Source organism: Stylophora pistillata, chromosome 7 (genome assembly GCF_964205215.1).
Source record: "Stylophora pistillata chromosome 7, jaStyPist1.2, whole genome shotgun sequence".
Taxonomy (NCBI): Eukaryota; Metazoa; Cnidaria; class Anthozoa; order Scleractinia; family Pocilloporidae; genus Stylophora; species Stylophora pistillata.
This window is the reverse complement of record NC_142525.1, coordinates 12,451,579-12,476,134: the sequence shown is the minus strand read 5'-3', so window position 1 is coordinate 12,476,134 and position 24,556 is coordinate 12,451,579. Positions and strand designations below refer to the sequence as shown.

General features: G+C 37.1%; 1 protein-coding gene and 1 pseudogene across 2 annotated transcripts in view; one reads left to right on the top strand and one right to left on the bottom strand.

Moving 5' to 3' along the window:
* Positions 1–3,538, bottom strand: part of LOC111332087 (hemicentin-1) — a 36,646-nt gene extending 33,108 nt beyond the window's left edge. The window contains exons 1-2 of one of the 2 annotated variants that reach the window (XM_088727602.1): positions 3,382–3,538; positions 2,914–3,255 (exon numbers count right to left, since the gene is read on the bottom strand). In XM_088727602.1, coding sequence (XP_088583728.1) covers positions 2,914–3,255; positions 3,382–3,445 — 406 coding nt within the window. In that variant the 5' untranslated portion in view covers positions 3,446–3,538. The remainder of the gene's footprint in view (positions 1–2,913; positions 3,256–3,381) is intronic. The other variant, XM_088727603.1, reaches the window with a different exon arrangement.
* A 19,475-nt stretch (positions 3,539–23,013) lies between these two features.
* Positions 23,014–24,097, top strand: LOC148726666 (uncharacterized; annotated as a pseudogene).
* Positions 24,098–24,556: the final 459 nt, after the last annotated feature.

Genomic DNA, 24,556 nt, shown 5'->3' with positions numbered 1-24,556 from the left:
AAACACAAATAATATTAAGCACATTAGCATCTATAAATACTTGAAATAGACAAGGTGGGAAAAATCATGAGAATTTGCACAATCACTGTTTGAAGGAAACAATTGAGTATTTTGATAGACATTACATCATGAAGAAAACATTGTTTTCCTTCCAAGACCCAAATAGTCTTAAGAAAAAAAAATAACTTTTAGTCATTAAACAATGCGATGTAAGAGCATTTGCTCTCTTTCACTTCCTCAAAGTAGTTTCCATAAAAGGCCTTCTTCATTAACAAATTACTAACACAATTTCCATATTTAACCAAATCCATGGGAAAAAAAAACAAAAACAATAGTCATAAGTTTCCACCATAACATGCATAACTAAAGTATTTAATGAACTGGTTCATGATGGCAAAATAAAATGAAAGAAAAAACACTTAGATTATACAAATACAGAAGATTGAAAAATTTGTGTGCAGGTTTGGTTTGTATATGATTCAACAATATTATTGTTTGATGCTACATCCCTGACCAAGGAGTATATCCACTATCAAGTGGATAAAGCACTACTTAGTTGAGAAGTGTTCAGAAAATAAACTAATACTTATCTGATGGATAGCACCAGGCACAGACCTACAGTCTGTACTTGCCAGGATATGAGGGGTTACACAGTAGTAAACTACAACAGCTGTAGTCAAAACTAATTATTAAACCAATAAAAGGCAGGAGAAGATCTACAATTTCTGGTGATGATGATGGACTACACAGAGGTTGCTTAAGGTTTAAAAGCATCTAACAGAATCCCCACGCATTACTTCAGCCAGAAATATGCATCTCCGTAAAATGTAAAATCTAAATTGGGATTCGTGGTGTTAAACAAAGATGTAAAATATGTGAGGAATAGGGGCAGAGAGGTCTTAAAAATTGGAGAAATGCCTCAGGTAATGATACGAGAGTGTTTCATCAACCACATGTAGGAAGTATATTGGTTCAAAGTCCCGTCACGTTCAGTTGACTTTCGGTTTTGCTTTCCAAACACAATCATGCATTTGTCTCTGGAAGTGAATCCACACAAAGAGAACTTTTTCTGAAAGCTATATAGCATCTAAAGAGGACTATAATAAAAACGAGTGATAAAAAAAAAAATTTTCCCAAAGGCCAAGATAAAAGTGGAGAAACTGTCAAAGGAATTTTTCAAGGAATTCAGTTTTTGGCATGTTTCAAGACAGCCATGTGGTAATTGGTCATTACTATGCACAATTTTAAATGCTTTCATGATTCCAAACAATGGAAAGGAGGTTCTGAACCTATCGTGGTTGCGTGCCTGATGTAAAGATGTTTCCATCTTGGCTGTTTTAAGTAGATTAGACACAAACTGTCCCTCAAAAGAAAGAAAATTAACTCATAATTATTTGAATTCATGTCTAAGTCAGTACAAATGTCTACCACCAAACCAATATCAAGCTTTTGTTTACGCCATAGCAACAAACACATAAATGACCAGAAAGGGCAATTAAATTCCTTCCAAATTTTCAAGAGCAATTGACACTGGCAAATTGTAAAAATTCTCACTTTTTCTGTGATAAAATTAATGTGAAGATTTTGCAAACATTGCTCTCAAAGGAAAATATCACATTTTGGTCTGAAGAATTAATTCGTTTTTTAATCAGCATGCATTGTGCTGTAAAAACATTAGCCATCCTTCACTGCCTTATGAGAATGAAAGTAATTTAAACGATGAATTCATAGTCCTCGATCTGCATAAAACCAGAAACTTCTCTCCCCAAATGGAAAATTGAGATTTTTTTAAAAACGTAGTTTTTGTTTATTCGCAGACACAACACCCAAATAGGGTAGCCATGACTAAGGTATAACATTCAAAGCACTATTTTAGGGAGTGACTAAACAACTTGAATAATGGGATTCAATATAAATGATTCATGCGACAAAAAATGACCATTATCAGCCACTCGCCGCCTGTAAACACAACTTCAGCTTTTTGAAATTCATAAAGAAACACACACGAGCTTTTAAACCGCCAAACAATAATATTAGTATTAAATTCTGAAGATCGTAAGGCCTTAATAGCGCTGAAAGAAGACGAATAAACACAAAAGTCCTTCCAAACTTTACATAGCTATCTAATGAAATCATCAAACATGTTGCAGTTATGCAAATTTATCACAACTGAGTTTTCCAGACCTCGTCATCAAAGGTTAGATATTACTTAAGTTTCGTTCTCCCTTTGAAAACCCCGACCTCGATCGACATGTTTTTTCGCTAATTGAAACAGTCAATATCTAATATAAGATTTTTTGGAAAAAAACACACAATCGCCGCAACTGAGCGCACATGATCAGTTTGCAGTCTGTTTACATTGATGCTTGAATAAATTTATCCGCATTGCACATCTTGTACATAAAATGATTTATACTTTTGGTGTACTAGTACCCTATCAGTCTCTTTCTTGACCAAAGGAGTAATTATCGAAATTTTTTGAGCGCACAATTTAACACAAAGCCAGGCGGAAATATTTAACATGCGTACATTTAGTGCTGCATAATTCGAAGCGAAAGTTGTCCTCAACGAACCGAAAATCTTCCGCTTTTGAAAGATTCTTGTGCAGTTGACGAGCTATTTAATTTTCTACATGATTAAAATTTCACAGGTTATAAGGAGTAAAACGCAACTATATTTTGTAACGGACATGAGGATGCTATCAACTAGTGCTTTTAGCTAAAAAGCCAACATCGATAAAAGTTTGTAGATGGCGTGTACTCAAAAGGAAAAACAACAAAGCACCCCAAACAAACCATGAATGTAATCGCTAAAATTTAGCCGCTTCTCTATACACCACTGTATTTTCGAAATCTTTTAAGGTAAACTACATAGAAAACAAAAAATAAAATCGCAATTGCTTTCTATACTTACACTGCACTGTTATTTTCATCGTACTAGAATTCTTCTTTCGGTCCTCGCGTTCTACTTTAAATACATAATTCCCAGTGTCTGCTCTGGTCAGCGAAAGGAAAGTAACATTTGCTTGTGTGGCTGTAATGTTTGCTTCTACCCTGCCTTGGTAATCTGTGTGTATGAAGGTGGCCTCTGATTTGAAACGATCTGCAATATCTATTGCCTCAGGTATCGCTGACAGATCGAACTCAGCTGAACGAAACGCTCCACCAAGAGTGTAGTTCCATTGCAAGAATAACCCGTTACCTTCCACAACATAGGAAGTAGATGGAGGCCATTTGGTAAAAACAGGCTGGGACTCTACAGAGCGGAAGGAAACAGGATTGATAATTCGATCTCACCTGAACAACGAGCGATATACTTGGCGCAATCAAGAAGTACCCGTGGAACATATTCGCGGAATGCATCATTCAGTAGCTTACTCACCTGACTCGAAGAAGAATGAAGCTACGTTGATTAGGAGTAAAATCATACTCGTTACAAACGACATTTCGACATCCAAGTTAAAGACTCAGAACTTAGTATTCGAAAGTCATCGACAGGTATTAATGCGTTCCGGAAAATAATAAATACCAAGCGGAAGAAAGAGCTGAATAACTTAAACGCATGCGTTAGGTTTTGCCGCGGAAAAGACAGGGATGAAAAACGTCTGCCCGTGAGCCAGAGACCCGCGGTACGAAACGCGGGCTCAGAAGCGCGCTTATATAGACTCAATAAATTTTGCGGGAATTAAACAGCCGTTGCAAAAGTTGAAAAATTAAGGATGCCGTTAAAAAGAAAAGGTTTTAATTCTCATTTTTGAAAATAAAAAAAAAAATTAAAAAAATTGAGAGGGTGTACAAATTATACAAAAATTGTTCGCGCGCCAAAAAACGGTCTTTAGTGCGAAGTTTCAATACGGTTGCGAACTGGCTCAATTTGCGTAAACGTTTACAGTGTCGTGTTGGCTTTTTCTGATCACTTTTTCGTCCGTTCATGCAAAATGTTCGTTCGTCGGTAAAACAAGGAGCAGTAAAGAAGCTTTTTACGGCAATTCTAAGCCCCTGCCACTTGGTTTGGCCATGGTTAATAGAGGGGACTCCAGTCCCCTCTATTAACTATGGTTTGGCGAGAGCTGTGAATTTGCATGAAGAAACTCAAGTTTGTTTACACCACCGTCGAACGATCGAAAAGCAAGATAATCGCTGCTCATCGCCATTTTCCGATCGACATTCGAATTAATTAAAGTTAATTCCTGAAAGGCTTTTCGAAATTTTGTACATACAGGGAGAAAGAAAGCTGGCAGCGACAAAATGGAAGTCCTTATCATACATCTTCAAAAAGAGGATTGCAACTAAATATTATCAGGCATTATACAGTTGAGCTCCGGCTGGTATAAGCTCTCTATTCATTAACACTCTCCTTTGAGAAATCTAAGGGACAGTCTGAAACTATACGTGCAACGCCCTAAAAGTGACTTCCGTTGATCTTACCTCTCTCACCACGCGTCTATTCTAAGGAACAACTTACCCATGCACTTAAAGAGCAAACCGAACACTGTTTCTTTTAAATCTGCTGTTAAAGCAAAATCCGACATTTTAGGTAAAATAACATTTAATGGTTTACAGGGAATAAATAAAGACATTGTAAATTACATATATTAATGATATTTTACTATTTTCATTTATTTCATTTATTTTCAGTAACACTACATCAATTAACTGTAAATTATCTTATTAGGTATTACATCTTTTCTTACTTACCATAAATTCACAAGTATGTTATTATTATTATTATTTAAATGTTGTAGAACACTTTAGTTTTTAGGTCCACGTCAGCTTTTTAGCTGTGTTTTATCGACCTACGTGATAAATAGAGCATGTATATGTGTGTGTGTGTGTGCGTGTGAAGCTAGATATCAATCAGGGAGCAAGTGGTGTAACGCCTGTGAAATAAAATTTTACTAAAGTGCCGAAGCAGACTGAGGTATGGCGATAACAGATGGATTTCGTTGGGAACTATGTTGACTCAAACTCAAGCAATTGGTTTTATTTTGATTTACATCTAGGAAAGTGGCTCTTAAGGATTGGAAAGATTACGAAACAAGAAGCCATTTATGTTTTAATCAACGTTAAATATCTATCATTTCAAAACGAATTACTGTTAATTTTACATAGGTTAACTTTAACTATTTTAATTAAGCTAATATTGGAGAGAGGGAATTTTTCTCTCATTAATATCTTGCAATAGTCCCATTATTTACTGTGTTGTCAAGATAGCTTAGTTAAGTTTTCATAGTATTAAATTATTTTGGAATTTACTTTTGTGTCTGTTATTATCGCCATTCAAATTTAAGACAGATACCAGTAATTTTGATCAATCATTTACCTTAAACCAATTGTCAGTCAAAACCAACTCAGACCAACCCATCCTTAACTCCCCCCCCCCACCCCCCCTCCTACCCCATCATATCAATCAAAATATTCAGTTCAAAATTTTCTTTTTAAACTCAAAAATATATTACTTACGAGAGAGGCCTACTGGACCGCACAACTTTGTACACTTAGTCCCCATGGACTTAACAAAAGACGCGAATTCAGATCCAAAAATCGCGTGCGCTATAATATGTAATTAGGGCACATTTACACAATGCAATTGAATTCTTCGCAACCAATCGGGGTTATTTCGCCCCTTGCACATTCTTGCCTTTTACTATTATTATTTCTTATTATTTAGGTATGTAGTGCATTACGCAATATTATTAATATTTCTTACGTTTAGTATGAATTCAGGTCTTTCTGTAAACCTACTAGGATTTTTAGTTTTTAATTTTTATGTAAATACGTTCCACCTGAAGAAGGCCGAAGGCCGAAACGTCGCCACATGAAAGCTGGAACAGTTAGAAGTTTGCTTCATGTTTTATCGTTTTACACTTACTTAAAATTTACATCGAAGCACTGTATCCTCCTCGGATCCATCTACTGGGAGCTCATCGTTTGGTGTACCTTTTCATTCTGCATATATATATATCTATATATACAGAATGAACAACTTTAATTTTTATGTAAATACGTTCCACCTGAAGAAGGCCGAAGGCCGAAACGTCGCCACATTAAAGCTGGAAAAGTTAGAAGTTTGCCTCATGTTTCATCGTTTTACAACTTACTTATATATATATTTAACAATTATTCGCCGAAGGCGAGGTGAATATCGTCGAATAATCTCCGAGACGAAGTCGAGGAGATTATTCGACAATATTCACCAAACCTGAGGCGAATAATTGTTTTAGTATAATTTCAGAGTTGAACAACAGAGAAATTTCTAAATTCATAACACTTTAGTAACATTTATTAACATTTTCTTTTAACAGTTTATATATAAACCGCTCCACGCGGTTTATATAGCGCCATATAAGGAACCGCTTGACCAATCAGATTACTGGAAACTCTTTGCTCAGCTCTGAAATTATACTAAATATATATATATATATATATATATATATATAAGTAAGTGTAAAACAATGAAACATGAGGCAAACTTCTAACTGTTCCAGCTTTAATGTGGCGACGTTTCGGCCTTCGGCCTTCTTCAAGTGGAACGTATTTACATAAAAATTAAAGTCGTTCATTCTGTATATATATATATATATATATGTCTCGGAATAAGCTCATAACTTTGCGGTGAAACCAAATCGCTCTGCCTAACCTCTCTGCTCATGTAGCAAGAAGTCTTCCCCCGAAGTTAGACCTCATCCCAATTACCTTGCGCTAATTCCCCACGGTCAAGACTGAGCAAAACAGCCTATAGGTCGTTAACAAACTAGGCCAGTGTGTGAACACCAAATTTATTCTAGTATTTGACTCTGATTGGAATTGTAACTTTCAAATAACTCTTGATTGCATTCTGTTGTTTAGAGAACAATATTAAGCAATGTTAGGCGAAGTTGTTATTAGTATTAACATAATCATCATTATCTTCATCATTACTTTCGTCCTCGTTACTGGTTCGACACCACCTACATTCTTTATGGTACAAAAGTTACAAAAGTCAACAGTTACAAAACACCCAAGAACTAAAGCAGTACGCCACTGGCAGTGAAATATCTCTACGATAGACAGCAAACTGAAAATGAACGTTCGAGGATTTTGAGGATTATAACCAGACATCAATGAACACTCAGAAAAAGATACAATCTCATCACGTCCTGTTTACTACCCAAAACTTTACCTTAACGACCCCTTGATATGTCTTTGTCTTATGCAAATGGGGCTAGAAAAACGCGAATTCATTAAAATACCTTTCATGTAGGTTACACGATTGCCCGCGTTATGTTCTTGAAGGCGAAGTGGCTTACCTTCCTTAAAATCGTTTTCCTTTCCAAAGTTTTTGTTCTCAAAGCAGGTGAGATTATTTTCTTCATGTTAAAGGAAATAAGCTTAAATAGTAACTGTTAAGCGCAAAGAGGATTGTGCATAGTTACGCAAATAAAGAACAGAACGAGGTTTACATTTAACTTAATGAATAAAGGAGGTAAGTTTCTAACTAAACTGTGGTGTTGTGTCGGTGGGGGTAACAAGGTGAGTTGGTTATATCAACTGAGTTGAAATTGTAAGTTGGTCACCGCTAAGAGTTAAAAAGCTGACGTTTCGCGCGTTAGCCGGGCCTACATCATTCGCTTTGACGAAGGGCTAACGCTCGAAATGTCAGCTTTTTAACTCTTTACGGTGACCAACTTACAATTTCAACTTAGTTGATATGACTAAATTATATTTAGCCTAGTTGGTCAGTGCTCGGTAAAATAGTATGGCGCGTGCTCAATCAACATCTTGTGTTTTTTAGAAAAGGTAAAAATGGCCATATTTAGGACAATAAAAGCGAAATATTTGACTAAAGGGGCCAACTTCCGATGTTTACGGACGTAATCGATTGATTTGGGAATTGGAAGATTTGCTAGAACACTACACTACAGTAATACGTCATCAACACAGTTCATTCAGTGATTATCATTCGGGGTTGACGGCCTCTTGTTTAACTCAGGATCAGTTAGAGGAAATTAGAATGGTGTAGTAAGTCAGTCCAGTGGTAATGTATATATTTGATCAGAACCTTTCGAATACAGATCTACAAAGCTCAAAATTTTTTGCCAATTGAAATCGATTTGACGGTACCACCACCGTAAAACTAAAATTTTTTATGGTCAATGTTTGTGTTCGGGATCGACTTAAAACTGATAATAGTTCCTTTAAGCCATCTTCCACTTGCTCTACTTTAACATATTCTGATTTTCATAATACATGCAAAGGCATATAGAAAGAAACCAACCGTTAAATTCGAGTCACTCCAGTTTAAAAATTTCACATGCCAATACATCACCCATAATTGAAGAAAGATCAAATTACCAATCCTGTTTCCTTCTGCTTTGTAGAGTCCCAGCCTGTTTTTACCAAACGGCCTCCATCTACATCCTATGTAGTGGAAGGTAGTGGTTTATTCCTGCAATGGAACTACAATCTTGGTGGAGCGTTTCGTTCAGCTGAGTTCGATCTGTCAGCGATACCTGAGGCAACAGATATTGCAGATCGTTTCAAATCAGAGGCCACCTTCATACACACAGATTACCAAGGCAGGGTAGAAGCAAACATTACAGCCACACAAGCAAATGTTACTTTCCTCTCGCTGACCAGAGCAGACACTGGGAATTATATTTTGAAAGTAGAACGCGAAGATCGAAAGAAGAATTCTAGCACGATAAAAATAACAGTGCAATGTAAGCATAGAAAGCAACTGCGATTTTATTATTTGTTTTCCATGTAAGTTACCTTAAAAGAATGCGAAAAATACAGCGGTATGAAAGGAAGCGACTAACGTTCAGCGATTACCTTCATGTTTGGTTGGGGTGCTGTTGTTTTTCGTTTTGAGTACACACCTTATTATCAGATCGTCATATATAAGACGTATATATGTACATCCATATTACCAAGGAAGGTTGGAAGGGAACATTACAGTAAAACAAGCAAATGTTACCTTCCTTTCGCTGATCAGAGCATACACTAAGAATAATGCATTGTAAGTAACACGAGAGGCCGGGATCCAAAGAAGATATCTAGTTCAGTTCTAATTACAGTTTAAGCAAGTCAAGCGATACAATGCACCGAATAATTTGGTTCAGCCTTGATTCTATGAAATTTACCTCAATATGGTTGATTTCTAATATCACAGTTTTTAGAATCAAATAATACTAAAGTTCGATAAACGTCAGTATCATTTAGTTTTATTCCAAGCTTTATCTTAATTCCCATACGGCTAAACTTCATCAATTTTTAGAAATTTATGAAAGTCTTAAACCAACGCCATGCTAAGTTAAGAAGATGTGTATGGTGATTTTCTTTGTTTTTTTTTTTTTTAAAGACTGTAGGAATAATTGTCACAGTAGGTAAAAATAATGAGAAATAAATTCACAAAAGGAAAAACGGTGTAAGTCAATCACAAAGAAATATATGAACTTTTTTCACGATGGCATAGCCATGTATGTACTTTTAGCAAAAAACACATTTTCAAATGGATGGTAATAATGCAAGCAGGGCATGAAAAAGCCCTATAGCCTAGCATAGGGCATTGTGAGAATCACGGTGAATAAATAAACTGTAATTTGTGAAATGAAAAGAAGCGAAACAACATTAAAATCTGTAATTCGCCAAATGGAAATCTGTAATTCCATAATTTGTGTCATTTTGCAAGTTACAGATTTCTATTTTTCAAATTAAAGAGTTTAATTTCTTTTCATTTCGTTTTACAAATTACAAATAGCCAAAAAAGCTGCCAGTCAAAATTAAAAAAAAAAAGAAGGAAAGGAAAGAAGGAGCAACCAGTCCCCATGTGAAGGTGGACTTAACAGAAGAATGTTCGACTCTTGGGTACGACAGACATGCATGGACGGTTTGCTGCCCAGCCCTTCCCCTCAACTTAATGGTGTATAGCAATGTCACATACTTTGATACTAATGCACGATCAAATATTGTTTTTTTTTCCTTTTTCTAGTTAAACCAGAGATTGTCAAGCCATTGGTGAATGATTCAACTGTCTGTGAAGATGATGTTATCAATGTCACCTGTTCAGCGGACAGTAGACCTGCCGTGCATACTTATCAACTGTTTGAGAATAGAATACTAGTTATTGATGGAAACAGCTCAGCTGGGGTATGGATATTAAGGAGCGATTTAAAAGAAGGAAGCTTTAGCTACAGATGTGTGGCTAATAACACTATTGGTACAACTGAGGAGACTGTCAATATCACAGTAAAAGGTACAGTGTGAGGATGTAGTTGTTAGCTATCACAGCTATTTTTTCATATACAGTATGGTGAGTGTATGCCTCTTTTTTACCTCTCCTGTACAAAAATGTCTGGCGGGACAAGAGCCTAAATACAGCCTTGTATTTGAACCAGTCAAGGGCCTACATGTAACTACTGTAGAACAAGACCATTGTGAAATGGATCTTGGAATTCCCAGAAATTCCTAGGAATTCCTAGGAAGTCCTAGGAATTACTGGGAATAAGAGGTGTGAGTTTTCACAGTAAATTCGGATTGGGAATTCCTAGGAATTCCGAAAAAACCTAGAAATTCCCAAAAACTCCACGTTCATAGCCAGCAGGACTTGGAATTCTTATGAATTGCTGGAAATTCCTAGGAATTCCTGGGAATTCACCTTGGAATTCCAGGGAATTTCTGGGAATTCTTAGGAATTCTAACTCAGAGCACCAATGACTTCTCTGAAATACTGTGAATCTAAAGACTTGCTGGAAATTCCAAGGAATTTCTAGGAATTTCTAGGAATGTTTAAGAATCACTGAGAATTTTAGGAAAACTTCAAGGCAACTAATATCAAATAAATACATGCATTAACTCCCAACTAAAACTTTAAGAAATTTATATAATACATGCTTAACTCAGGTTTACATGTTACTTATTTGCTATTGTATATTAACATCAACATGTAGTAATATTAGGATGAAATTTCTTTTTTTTTTCTTGAAAACTTCCTAAAAATTATCCTCAATTACAGCTATTCATTTAAAATAGTCCTAGTGAATCAGTAAATTTGGTTTGACACAAATTTTGAATAAAATCTGTTGATTCTTTTTCATGAAATGCAATAACTTGGGTTATGTTTATTGCAATAAATACTATCAGTCAAAAAATTAATAGTCTTGAAAGGAATCATTTAATTTGGGATGATGATACAAATAACATTTTATCCTTTCCTCCCTGAGGCAGGCTTTGACTTAATTTAATGTGGTTGTAACTTCTTGGGATAAAACTCTTGTGTGTTACAATTTAAATGTAAGCTGTCAAGCAGCATCTTCATGCTCTGTTGTTTGTTTTTGTTGATTCTGCAAGTTGAAATTGAGAGATTTCTTCTCAGTTTTGACTGAACACTCTTAGGAGTGAAGGGCTTAAAAAAAAATTATTACAGTTAAATAATTGATTTTTTTAAATTAAATTCTTGTTGTAAATGTAATAATTGATTGCAATGAAGCTATCCCAAACTGCAGAGTAAGCGGCTGTTTGTCTTTTTCTGCTAGGCTAGCAGCTTGCCAAACACGACTAAAATAATCCTGAAACCTTTAGCCTACTGATAGATTTATTTCATTGTAAAGCGTAAGCTCAAGAAACTGTGGCATGCAAGTGACCGATTCGATTCTCAGGTTTGATCACGTACCAAATATCGCAATTTGTACCCACCACAAACTTTCAGAATCCGTAGCTTTATAAATGGCCGCTCGACCCTTGTACCGGCAAGTCGCTATCTGTTGTCCCTTCTTTTAACTTCACGGCGCCAACGACTTGCTTTTCATTTACAACATTCACGCTATTCTCGTTTTCCCATTGAACAACGGTAAAACCCATCTTTAGAGATGTCATATTTAAGCATAACAGTCGAGAAAAGAAATGACTTAACGCACGAGCGATCAACGGATGAGAAGTACATTCAATGATGAGCGCCAATCATTCTTTGTTAATTTCCAATCATGGGTATGATCACGTGGATATTTTGGGAATGGTCATTGGCTTGTAAAGAGAATCCGCTGGCTTACCTGATTGCAGTCTTAAGAGAATGTGCAAGGTTTGACTTATAGACAATGTTAACGATGTTCTGAGGATGATCTAAATAATAATGTGAACTCCACACTCTACGTAGAAATTACAAACGTGATTTACCCTCATTATTATGACAGATGGATACCACCTTAGGATGTATAAGAGCTACCTAGATGATCACAGTGTACCTGTACCCAAATCAACGAAATTGGACCGTAACAAGTGTTCAGCGACACGTTCCAACACAGCCATCTCGATTCCTCAGTCTTTCGCTTCCACTGCAGCTAGCAGCGGTGCCAACAGTCAAGTGCGTCTCATAACGAAGAAACATTTGTACAAGAAAAGGAAGCGACGATTATTTAACAATTATTCGCCGAAGGCGAGGTGAATATCGTCGAACAATCTCCGAGACGAAGTCGAGGGGATTATTCGACGATATTCACCGAACCTAAGGCGAATAATTGTTTTAGTATAATTTCAAAGCTGGACAACGGAGAAAGTTCTAAAATCATAACATTTTAGTAACATTTATTAACATTTCATTTGAACATTTTATATAAACCGCGTGGAGCGGTTTATATAGCTTCATATAAGGAACGCTCGACCAATAAGATTGCTGGAAACGTTAAAAGACAGGGATAAAAAACGTCTGCGTGGCGTGAGCATGTTGATGTTGTCGTTGGCGAGCTGTTCGATCGTTTGATCAACAAAATGTCGGCGCTCTTCAAACTATGTATTCGTGCATATATTTTGCCTTTCAAACTGGAATGTAAGGACGCTATTTGAAAATGACTTCTGTAAACTGAACTCGTCGACATGTTGAACGTATTATTTTTGGGAAATGTCTATTTGCTTGCTCAAGAGCCAACAAATTTCAGTACTCGGTAAGGAAACACATGCATTGCTGGCTTAATTTCACTGAGGGTAATTTACGTCTATTTTAGATAATAAGCTAAGATTCAAATTGATAGAAGGTAAATAATACCATGCTTTGGTAATAAATGTGAATCTGGAATAAAAATGGCACTTTTTATCAAGGCGAAGGGAAAGCACACCCATCCCACACGGTGTTTCATGAACAATTTAAAAACGCTGCAAAATATCGCGTTACCCCATGCATAGCTATAGCACAAGTTACAAATTGCGTTACATATCTTTTTTGCTGGAGCTTACGTTACAGTCCTAAGAGTGTATTGGAAATTAGTTATTTCCATATGGCATGAGAGAAGCTCCCATGCTGGAATGCTGCCACTCAGCAAAAGCTGCATGAAATCCATTGTTCTCATTGATGTGCCATTAAAAAGAAAAATTCCTAGGAAAGTTGAGGGAATTCAGGACCCCTAGTGGTTTGGCTGATGATATTGTTCAGTGCTTTAGGGACTTGGAGAGGTTGTAGCACACCAAAGGTTTGAGGAGAGTTTTGTGTGATTGAATCATAGATCCTGAGATTCCTTGAACAATTATCTGGTACACCCATGCCTGACTCAGTGGACTGCTTATTGCAGAAATATCCACATTTGATGAATGAAACAATTTGCTAACCAAAAAGGCAATAAGTGTGCATGAGTTGCTTCCTGTTCTGCCAAGAATTCTTGACTGTGAAATAGTGCTCAGAAAGAACCAGTAAAGTAACATTACCACGTTGATGTGGTTGGATATTGCCTGCTTTTTTTGTTTTGTTTTGTTTTTTTTTTAAGAAAAACTTTTAAAAATGCATGAGATTTATCTAGCAACCTTTTAATGAAAGGGTTCCCAAATCTCCACAAAAATAGTGGGTTAAGAAGGGGAAAGGAAGGGTGAAGGGTGTTGAAAGTGTGAAATGATGAAAATTAAATGATAGTTACGTATGATGCACGATCCTCGCAGTAGATAGCGCTATTTATGCAATAGCGAAAATCAGACCTGAAAAAAATCAGGCCTGTACGGGATTCAAACCACTGACCTCTGCGATACTAGTGCAGCGCTCTACCAATTTAGCTAACAAGCCAACTGGGAGCAGGCCGTTAAGTTGATTCGTAATAAACCCGTGAAAGTGATAAATGAGATACAATGAATATATGAAGTTCATATATTTTGAACTGCGGTATTAGATACGTATGATGCACGATCATAAAAAAAAAATTCAGGCCTGCACGGGATTCGAACCACTGACCTCTGCGATACTAGTGCAGCGCTCTACCAATTGAGCTAACAAGCCAACTGGGAGCAGGCCGTTAAGTTGATTCGTAATAAACCCGTGAAAGTGATAAATGAGATACAATGAATATATGAAGTTCATATATTTTGAACTGCGGTATTACATACGTATAATGCACGATCCTCGCAGTAGATAGCGCTATTTATGCAATAGCGAAAATCAGACCTGAAAAAGATTAGGCCTGTAAGGGCCAGAGGTCAGTGGTTCGAATCCCGTACAGGCCTGATTTTTTTTTTTCAGGTCTGATTTTGGCTATTGCATAAATAGCGCTATCTACTGCGAGGATAGTGCATCATACGTATCTAATACCGCAGTTCAAAATATATGAACTTCATATATTCATTGTATCTTAAATGATAGTTGTTAGGTCGAGAATTTGCACTAAGGGACCTAAAAACTGCAAGGCGGTTATGTCAATCGTAAGGCAGCATTAAAATAAAAACGATCATTACTTCCATTGGGTACTAGCATTGAGGGTCCACACTTACACACTTTTATTTTATTTTCCTATATATATATATAAGATATTCCTTTGAGATATAAAATTTTGGACATACAGGGAAGAAAGAAAGCAAGATATCAACCAGGGAGCAAGTGGTGTAACGCCTGTGAAATAAAATTTTACTAAAGTGCAGAAGGAGACTGACGTATGGCAATAACAGATGGGTTTCATTGTGAACATTGAGGGTCCACACTTGCACATTTTTTTTTATTTTCTTATATCCCTACAAGATATTCTACAAGATATTCCTTTGACCTGCCTGATAGTGGGTAAAATTATATAACTTAATATAATTACATTGGAAATAAAATGAAAATAAAGAAATATAACATAAAAAGACAAGAATATACAAGAAAAGAATAAAAGGATAATGAAAGATTTTCAATGTAGAGGAGAAAAAGTCCTAGAGTTCCTAAGTTTACAAACAATAATGCAGAACTGGTTCAATTTGGTTCAACTTAGCTGTGTTTCAATTTTAGCATTGCCACATCAGGTTCCATATAGGAATCTTTAGTCTCCATAAGATTGGAAAGGGCCCTTTTTGTTTGTTTGGTTTTTGTTTTGAAAGATTTCTTTGACATTTGTTTATTCATTGTTTTTATATTCAAGCTGCAAGGCAGCCACTTCAAGGCAGTACAAAAATTTCATGATAATAATAAGGAAGACTAGAATGAAATAAGATGAGATAGTCATAATCAGAGGAAACTAAATGAGGGAGATGAGTAACAGGTTGGTTAGTATCAAAAGTAGGTGGTAAAAGGAATAGAAGAGGTTAGGTGTAGGGAGCCAAAAAAATTTTGTTCAAGTTAAAAAAAAATTGGACTGAATATTTTGATTGATATAATGGGGGGTGGGAGTTTAGGATGGGTTGGTCTGAGTTGGTTTTGACTGACAATTGGTTTAAGGTAAATGATTGATCAAAATTACTGGTATCTGTCTTGAATTTGAATAGTGACAATAACAGACACAAAAGTAAATTCCAAAATAATTTAATGCTATGAAAACTTAACTAAGTTATTTTGACAACACAGTAATTAATGGAACTAATTGCAAGATATAAATAAGAGAAAAATACCCTCTCTCCAATAGTAGCTTACTTAAAATAGAGGAAATTTACCTATGTAAAATTAACAGTAATTCGTTTTGAAAAAACAGATATTTTACGTGGTTAAAAAATAAATGGTTTCTTGTTTCGTAATTTGTCCAATCTAAAAGAACCACTTTCCTTGTGTAAATCAAAATAAAACCAAATGCATTATTTTGAGTCAACATAACTCACAACGAAATCCACCTGTTATGGCCATACCTCTATCTCCTTCGGCACTTAATGAAATTTTATTTCACAGGCGTTACACCACTTGCTCCCTGGTTGATATCTCGCTTTTTTTCTTCCCTGTATGTCCAAAATTTCGAAAAGGCTTACAGGAATTAAGTTTAATTGATTGGAATGTCGGTCGGAAAACGGCGATGGGCTTCGATTATTATGCTTTTCGATCGTTCGACGATGAAGTAAACAAACTGGAGTTTCTTCAGGCAAGTTCACAGCTTTTGCCAAACCAGGCGGCAGGAGCTTAGAATTGCCGTAACAAGCTTCTTTACTGCTCCTTGTTTTACCGGCGAACCAACGTTTTGCATGAACGGACGAAAAAGTGACCAAAAAAAGCCAACACAACGCTGTCAACATTGCCGCAAATTGAGCCAGTTCGCAACCGTATTGAGACTTGTACAAAAGACCGTTTTTCGGCGCGAGAACAATTTTTGTATAATTTGTACACTCTCTCAATTTTTTTAAATTCTTTTCTTCTTTTCAAAAATGAGAGTCAAAAACTTATCTTTTTTACGGTTTCCTTATTTTGTAAACTTTTGTAACGTCTGTTCGTTTCCCGCAATATTTAGTCAGTTTAAATAAGCGCGCGTCTGAGCCCACGTTTCATACCGCAGGTGTCTGGCGCACATTCCGAAGCGTTGACCCATGCTTATGATTATGTTTATGTGATATGATTTTGGCACATCTCCGGACATGAGACATTTTGCATCACAATAAAAACTTTTATGACTGTGGAATCCAACAGGCCTTCGAGGTTAGAAAGCAAATCTGTGATATGAGTACATTGGAATTAAATTGACGGAGTAACTGCAGAATACCCTGCCATTCGAAGTTGTACCGCTGAAAATAATGGCTACGTGGCCAAAAGGCTTATGAGCTCATAGCCACAAGGCTTACGTGGCCACAAGGCTTACGAGGCCACAAGGCTTACGTGGCCACAAGGCTTATGTAGGGGTTACATAGCTACGGAGCTATGTGGCCACTGAGCTAAGTGGCTACGGAGCTACGTGACTACGGGGCTACGTGGCTAGGAGCTACGTGGCTACAGAGCTACGTAGCTACGTGGCTACAGAGCTACATAGCTACTTGGCTACGGAGCTAATTGGCTACGGAGCTACTTGGCTATGGAGCTACATAGGTACGTGGCTACGGAGGTACATAGCTTCGTGGCTACGGAGCTACATAGCTACGTGGCTACGGAGCTACATAACGTAACTCCATTTTCTAACGTAGCTCCAAAGTAACTCTAACGTAGCTCCATTTTCTGCCTTTAAAAGCACACACAACCCACAATTACTCTATTCGCTCCGACGAAGGGCTAACGCTCGAAACGTCAGCTTTTGTAATCATTACGGTGGCCAATTTACCATTTCAACTTAGTTGATATATCCAAATTATTACGGAGCTACATAGCTACGTGGCTACGGAGCTAGATAGCTTTGTGGCTACGTGGCTACGGAGCTACATCATGGCTACAGAGCGACATAGTTACGTGGCTACTTGGCTACGGAGCTACGTGGCTACGGAGCTACGTAACCTAACCTTGACCCTAAGCCTAACCCTAACCCTATATATTGAGAAATATGTAATTAAATGTAAATATGTAGTTAAAACATTATGAACCGATTCACTTGTCACTACATTGACTTCACTGAATTGGATGGTAAAATTTAATCGGTACCTACTAGTTCGTTTTGCTTTCGACTTATTCCATTTCAAATTTCGGCTTTTAAGGGAAGGTGAATGTTACTACGAAGAAATATCTTCGGCCACTATGTTGAGAAACGAGAAATTGTGATTGATTTCATTTCTTTTATCATTTATTGGTAACTTGTTCTTGCTTTAACCAAAAAGACGAAATAGGAAGCTCTTTCAATGGTTTCATCATGTTTACAGGAAAAGTAAGTAAAGATAATTTATTAAGAAAACTCCTTTCCCCTCCTCCACCCCCGAAACTATATAAAAAGGCTTATCTGAGGGAAATAGTTTCGAAAGTAATAGCGGGATTTTAAGTTAGAAAGACTTCAGATTGCTTACCTCAACAAAGATTTCTTTCTGCGATTCTGCCCAAGTTACGTAGTCAATGGCGCAGAGAAGGGTCGAGTGTTCGATTTCATCAGCTGGCTGAGTGGGCTTTCTGCGTTGAAGCAGTTCTGCAGTGACGTGGTTGAAAATATGGAGCGCGGCTGCAACACGTAGTATGATATCGATATTTTTTGTCTTAGGCGGAGTTGTGCCTTCCAATATGGCTTCATTGACCTCGGCAATAAATTCTTCGTTTAGAGTATTCATAGTTTCTTTGGCCTCTTGGTTTAGAGTGTAGGTGGAACGGTAAAGATGCAGGCGAGCAATCTCAGCGAATACGTCGTTAATGCTGGAAAGGGCGCTTTCTTTCAAGGCTTCGATTGCTTGGCTTGTTTGGTTTGGCGTAGGTCGCAAGCACTTTGAGAAGGTAATTAAAAATCGGTCCAAAAGACCGTTTTCTTGATCTAAGAGGGCGACTAGACGGGCGGCAAAGGGAATCTGTGTTGCCCCTGAGATGCAGAAAGGCGTGTTTGCTGCTATTTCCCTTTTTTTTTCTGTGGCGTACCGGTAGGAGGCCTCCTCTTCAGAAAATAGTTGACATAGCGCTTGTACATCGCAAGTTGCATTTTCTTCGTCGGACTTTAGCAATTTGAAGAGGACTTCGTAAATCTCGGCTGAAAAAAAGAACCCTCTTTTGATGTCTGCGACTGTTTTTATCATTCCCGATGAGGTACATTTCTGGATTACAGGGCTTGCAGAATCTGCTTCTGCTGTTACACTTTCCATGGGTGATATAGCGCATGCCTTTAGTGCTTGTGATTTTCCAGTTGTTGGCGGGCCAACGAAGGTTGAAAAGATGTTTAGTGGCATTTCTTGTGTTGCAGTTTTCAGTGTACTTGAAGATCCAGCCATGAACGCAGTCGTAGTAATAAGAGTACAAGAAACATAGCCAGGATTTGTGCTATTAAAGTGCGATTTGTTGAGAATAAAGCTCCGGACTTCGGAAGGGAAAAGGTTTTCAAATGGATCAGAAGGTGCCATTAGGCGTTTTTGAAGTTGGGCCCAACTTACTATTTGGTTGTTTTCGAAGCTTCGTAAGGCGCGGGGTAGACATTCTTGAACGATGCCTGGTTGTGTGAAATGATGCGCTCTTCATTGAGGTTAGCGACTTTGCAGCTAAAGGAATCCCCAATGGGAATGTTAATATTTTTTTCGTAGATTAATGTCACGTACAGAAAGTTTGCTCAGTCCATTGAAGTCTTTCGCGCGCCGCAGTTAAACAAAGGGTTTAAAGTAATCGGTGAAGGCTTTAGTTGCAGTTACTACTGTTTGATTTCTTTTTGGTTGGAATGATAGATTCAAATGCGATCTTAAAAGCAAAATATAAGGTTATGCTTTTGTGTGGGAATAGTTATTATTTTCTTTACTTTTTAAGAATACTATTAAGGTGTTCATGGTTGAAATGTGGAGGCCGCGTTCTGGAGAACTTGAGAGATTTGAAAGGTATTGTTTGTAGTTTGGTGTAATGAGCGCCAGGAATAAAGATTGTGAACACTTAAAACGAGATGGGAAAATTTAAGAAATTAGCGTTTCTATAGTTTCTTTGTTTGGCTTGTGTTAATGAAGCTCAGTGAGGGGTAGTAATACACGCAGGGTAAGGTTAAGATAATTACTTGTTTGAAAGGCATTGTTTGTAGTAAGAGGTGGGAAAAATGAAGAAATTAGCGTTTATCAGCAAAGAACGAGGTTTCTTTGTTGAATTTCTATTAATATGTATCTTTTTGTAAATACTGGTAAATAATTTTGAAATTGTTTAAGTTCATAAGCTTACCTGGAACATCCTTAAATTATGCCATATCTTCAGTGGGTTTTGCCTAACCCAAAATGGTACTTTATTCAATTAATAATGTTAAGTTTTAATAAACAATGAAGTATATTGAATACTGCATTTTATCTTCATTAGGTTTTGCCTGACCCAAAATGATATTTCATTCAATTAGAAATGTTACAGTTCAATAAATAATAAAGTATTGAATATTCCACTTCATCTTCATTATGTTTTGCCTAACCCAAAATGGTATTTCATTCAATTTGAAATGTTACAGTTTAATAAATAATAATAAGGTATTGAATATTCCATTTTATTAAAAACTAAATCATTGGATAATGCAATTTAAGACTTTTTATTGGCTTAGCCATTATGGTATATCAGCCAATATACCATAATCTACAAATATGGTAAGCGTACGTGTCAGCTTAAAATTAAAAGAGAGCTTAAAATTTAATAAAATTTAATAACTTAATTTAACGTTTTTAATAAAACAATTATTCCACGCACGCTTGTTGGATGTGAGATGATTATAGCCAACTCGGCGCTACGCGCCTCGTTGGCTATCTATCATCTCATATCCAACGCGCGCTCGTGGAATAATTGTTAATTATCTTCATTAGGCTTTGCCTAACCCAAAATTGTATTTCATTCAATTAGAAATGTTACAGTTTAATAAATAATAATAGGGTATTGAATATTCCATTTTATCTTCATTAGGTTTTGCCTAACCCAAAATGATATTTCATTTATTACAAATGTTACAGCTTAAAATGTAATAAAGTATTGAATATTGCATTTTATCGAATATATATTCTGTTTTCCATGTGGCCACTGGGTTGAAGTTATAAGTTGCATATGAGTTTGTAGTGGTGAATTGAATATTGAAAAGTACTTCAAATTCTGAATGAGAACACTAGTTGGGAGTAAAGTTTTCATGCACTACTGGCATCACCTTTTTTATTCTTTAATACTATGAACATTAACATTTTCACATGGTATGGACAAGTAGCTTGAATGAAAAAGATTATCATTGCAATTACTCATGATATAAATATACAAACAGATTATGAAAAATTATGAAAATTGTTATTTCCAAAACTGAATATTCAAAGAACGAGTTTCAGCATTATGCGTCATATGAAATGACTGTTGCTCGAGAAATGACCAGGATTACTACAAGTACTAAGCAGTGTTAATAACACCACAGCTGCTGACATGCCTTTGCTGCCATTCAACTGCACCCTCATTGTTGAAATAGGCTTTGAAGTTATTTCTCGTGCAAGCAGCTTCACAGCTTTACCTATTACTTCCCACTTGTCTAAGATTGCTAAGAGCACCATCCTCAGCCTGTACTGCATCTGAGCGCCAGTCTCTAAGTACAACTTCAATCATCACTACTCTAACAATCAACAAAACCCCTTGGCGTATAGCTTGCATTGTCAGTTAACTGAAAATAGTTGTGAAGACAGATGGTTGCTTTGATGATGTCTTCAACTGTTGTTACAGTTGCTTTGATGGGTTTCCTGAAAACTCGCCACCTAACACCTAAAATGCCAAAAGCATTTTCGATTTTCCTTCTAGCTCTTGAAAGTCAATAATTGTAGATCCTTTGGAAGTCATCAAGTCTTCTTCCTGGAAATGGTTTCATAAGCCATGGTTTTAAAGGGAATATTTCATCTCCGACAAGAACATATGGCAGGTCGTAACTTTCAACTGTTCTCAGTTCAGGGACATCAAAGGCCGCAGGACCACTTGCAAACATTTTACCAAAAGCCGGTTCTGATAAAATTGCTGCATCATTTTCAGGGCCGAAACTTCCAATATCTAACAGTGAGAAGCAATATTTTGCATCACAAATTGCAAGAAGTACCATGCTATGGAAATTCTTGTAGTTGTAGTAGGCTGATCTGGCATTCTTAGGGCATTCAATACACACGTTTCCCATCCAATGCTCCCAAACAATTTGGGAAGTTCCACTTTTCTTCAAATTCTCTTGCAATGTTTTCCCAGTCTTTCTTTGATTGAGGTGATCTCATGTAATGGGACTTCAGTGCTGTCCAAATTGCACTGCATGTTTCACTTATGATGCCAGAGATGGTTGATCTTCCAATTCTAAAGGAAAAGGATAAGGAGCTTTGTGTGTCACCAGTGGCCAGATACCTCAGGCATAAACATAACCTTTCACTTGCTGATATTGGCCGCCTAGATCTACAGTAGTGAGTAATGAATGGACCAACAATACTGAGTAAATGTTCAAATCGTTCTGGTGTCATCCAGATTAATCTGTTGAAAAAAAGGTTCAGCTATATCAATATCAGAGTTTATGAATGTACAATGTATACATGTAATACATGGTAGCAACTATTATTACATGCTCAGTAATTGTTTGCTGTTATCGTTCCGTGATAAATACATGTGCATAACCTATGCCCACTATCAAGGCTTTCATCGGTTCTATGATCTGCATGTCGAGGTGCTAGCGAAACAAGCAGAACCGTACTACGTACAAGTATTAGCTTCTTTCTTACATGACTATTCGGATAAATTTTAATTAACAAGCCTGATAAACGTGTAAACAACTATCTTGACTCACCTGAAGAAGTATTCTCGATCAAAAAGTCGTAGCTCATTAAATAATGTATGGAAAGCTCCATAGGTTTCTCTCTCTCTTAAGACTTGCCGCACCCAGAAGCGAAATTTTTTCTTCGCTCTAGCAGCGATTCTCCGTTTAAGTAACGACAACAGAAGCAGAATGTTGACACCCATTAAAAGTTCAGCATCCTTGGCGTCCATGTTGGTTGACTGGAGTTACATTGTAATGCCGCTGAATGGTAAATCGCGAACTCGGTTTTCACTAATTACTGCGATCGGCTGCGATCATATGTGAACAGGCTATGCGCGATCTTCGGTTGAGTGGTTTCCCCCTTTTCAGCGGTCGTGTGATCGCCTGCGATCGTCTGCGATTATATGTGAACCAGCCTTTAGTTTCTTTGTTTGGATTGTTTTAATTAAGCTCACTGAGGGGTAATAATATACGCAGGGTGAGGTTAATAAGATAATTACTTGTTTGCTCTCCAGTCGTTTATACTGTGTTGGAAAATGTATACTGTTGTATTTCGTAAGACATTTGGAGTGCAAACTGGTTGTTCGAAAGCTGATTTAAAAGATGAAAGCACTCAGTGCGGCAGTGCTCAAGCAAGTTATAAAAGAAATAAGAAGAAAGAGAACTTCACATCGTATGAAAATCTGCTAAGAAATTACCTGTGGGACAGAGACTTTACGCTGTCTTGGCTAAAGGAAGAAGGGCTGATTGCGTCAAGTAGAATTTGCACCATGTGGGGATCAGACATGAGTTGGGTTCAGCGGGGGGGTAGATCGATGGCTACATCTGGGAATGTAGAAGGCAAATTGATGGTAAGCGGCATTGATGTGAGGGGAGCATTAGAGAGGGAAGTTGGTTTGAAAATTCAAACTTTACAATTGAAGAGGTTTTAAAATTTACGTATTGGTGGTGCCAGGACTTAAACCAGTGGCAAATTAAGCAGCAGCTTGGACTTGGCTCGCACACAGCATTTGACTGGGACATGTTTTGTCGTGAAGTATGTGAGGTGGCGTTGTTCTATAGAAGGGAGAAAATTGGTGGTCCAGGGAAGGTGGTACAGATTGATGAAAGCAAAATTGGAAAGAGAAAATACCATCGTGGCCATGTAGTGGAGGGTCAGTGGGTTTTTGGTGGCATAGAGGAAGATTCCCGCAAATGTTTTATTGCCACTGTAGAAGATAAGAAGGAGGAAACTTTGCTAAATTTAATAAAAGAATGGATTGAACAAGGAACAGCAATTGTGTCAGATTGCTGGAAGGGGTACGTAAACCTTTCAAAATATGGATGCATCCATGAGAAAGTAAACCACTCCGTGGAGTTCGTTAATGAGGAGGGTTTCCATACGAACAAGATAGAAGGTCATTGGCGGCAGATGAAAGCGAAGCTTCCGACGCACGGTGGTAAAAAAAACACTACTCATCGTAACTAGCTGAGTTCAAATGGCGATACATCAACAGAGGAGAAGATTTGTGGAGGGTGTTCTTAAATGACATTAAAAAAAATTACAAATTAATTTTAATTGGACTAACGCACTTCCTTAAATTATCTAAGAATATTATTGAATCGGTTCGAGCAGTGTAAGGGCAAATATGAACACGTTGAAATTTGAGTTGTGTTAATCGTAACTTGTGTTGCGCGCGCTGCGTAGTCGGTGGCCAGGTCGTCAGGCCACTAAGCTGCGTAACTGTGTAGCTCCTTAGCCTAACCTAACCCGCGTAGCTGTGTAGCTCCGTAGCCGCGTAGCCACACATTCTAGATGTGTTTCGGATTGGCAGGGTATTCTGCAGTTAAGCCAAATTGACAATTTGCACTTAATGTAATTGACTGCTGCTTTATAAAAAATGCATATTAATGTTAAGATTGACCAAAACGTATCTTAAATAATAAATTTCATGATAAACATGTACAGGTATATACATCTCTTGGTATATTATGTTTAGCATATCTTTTATTGAACCAGTTTTAAGCCTCTAAAATTACTCCTTGTCTTAAAACCTTCACATTCAAGGTATTGAGAATTTCTTGGAATTATTTGGATTT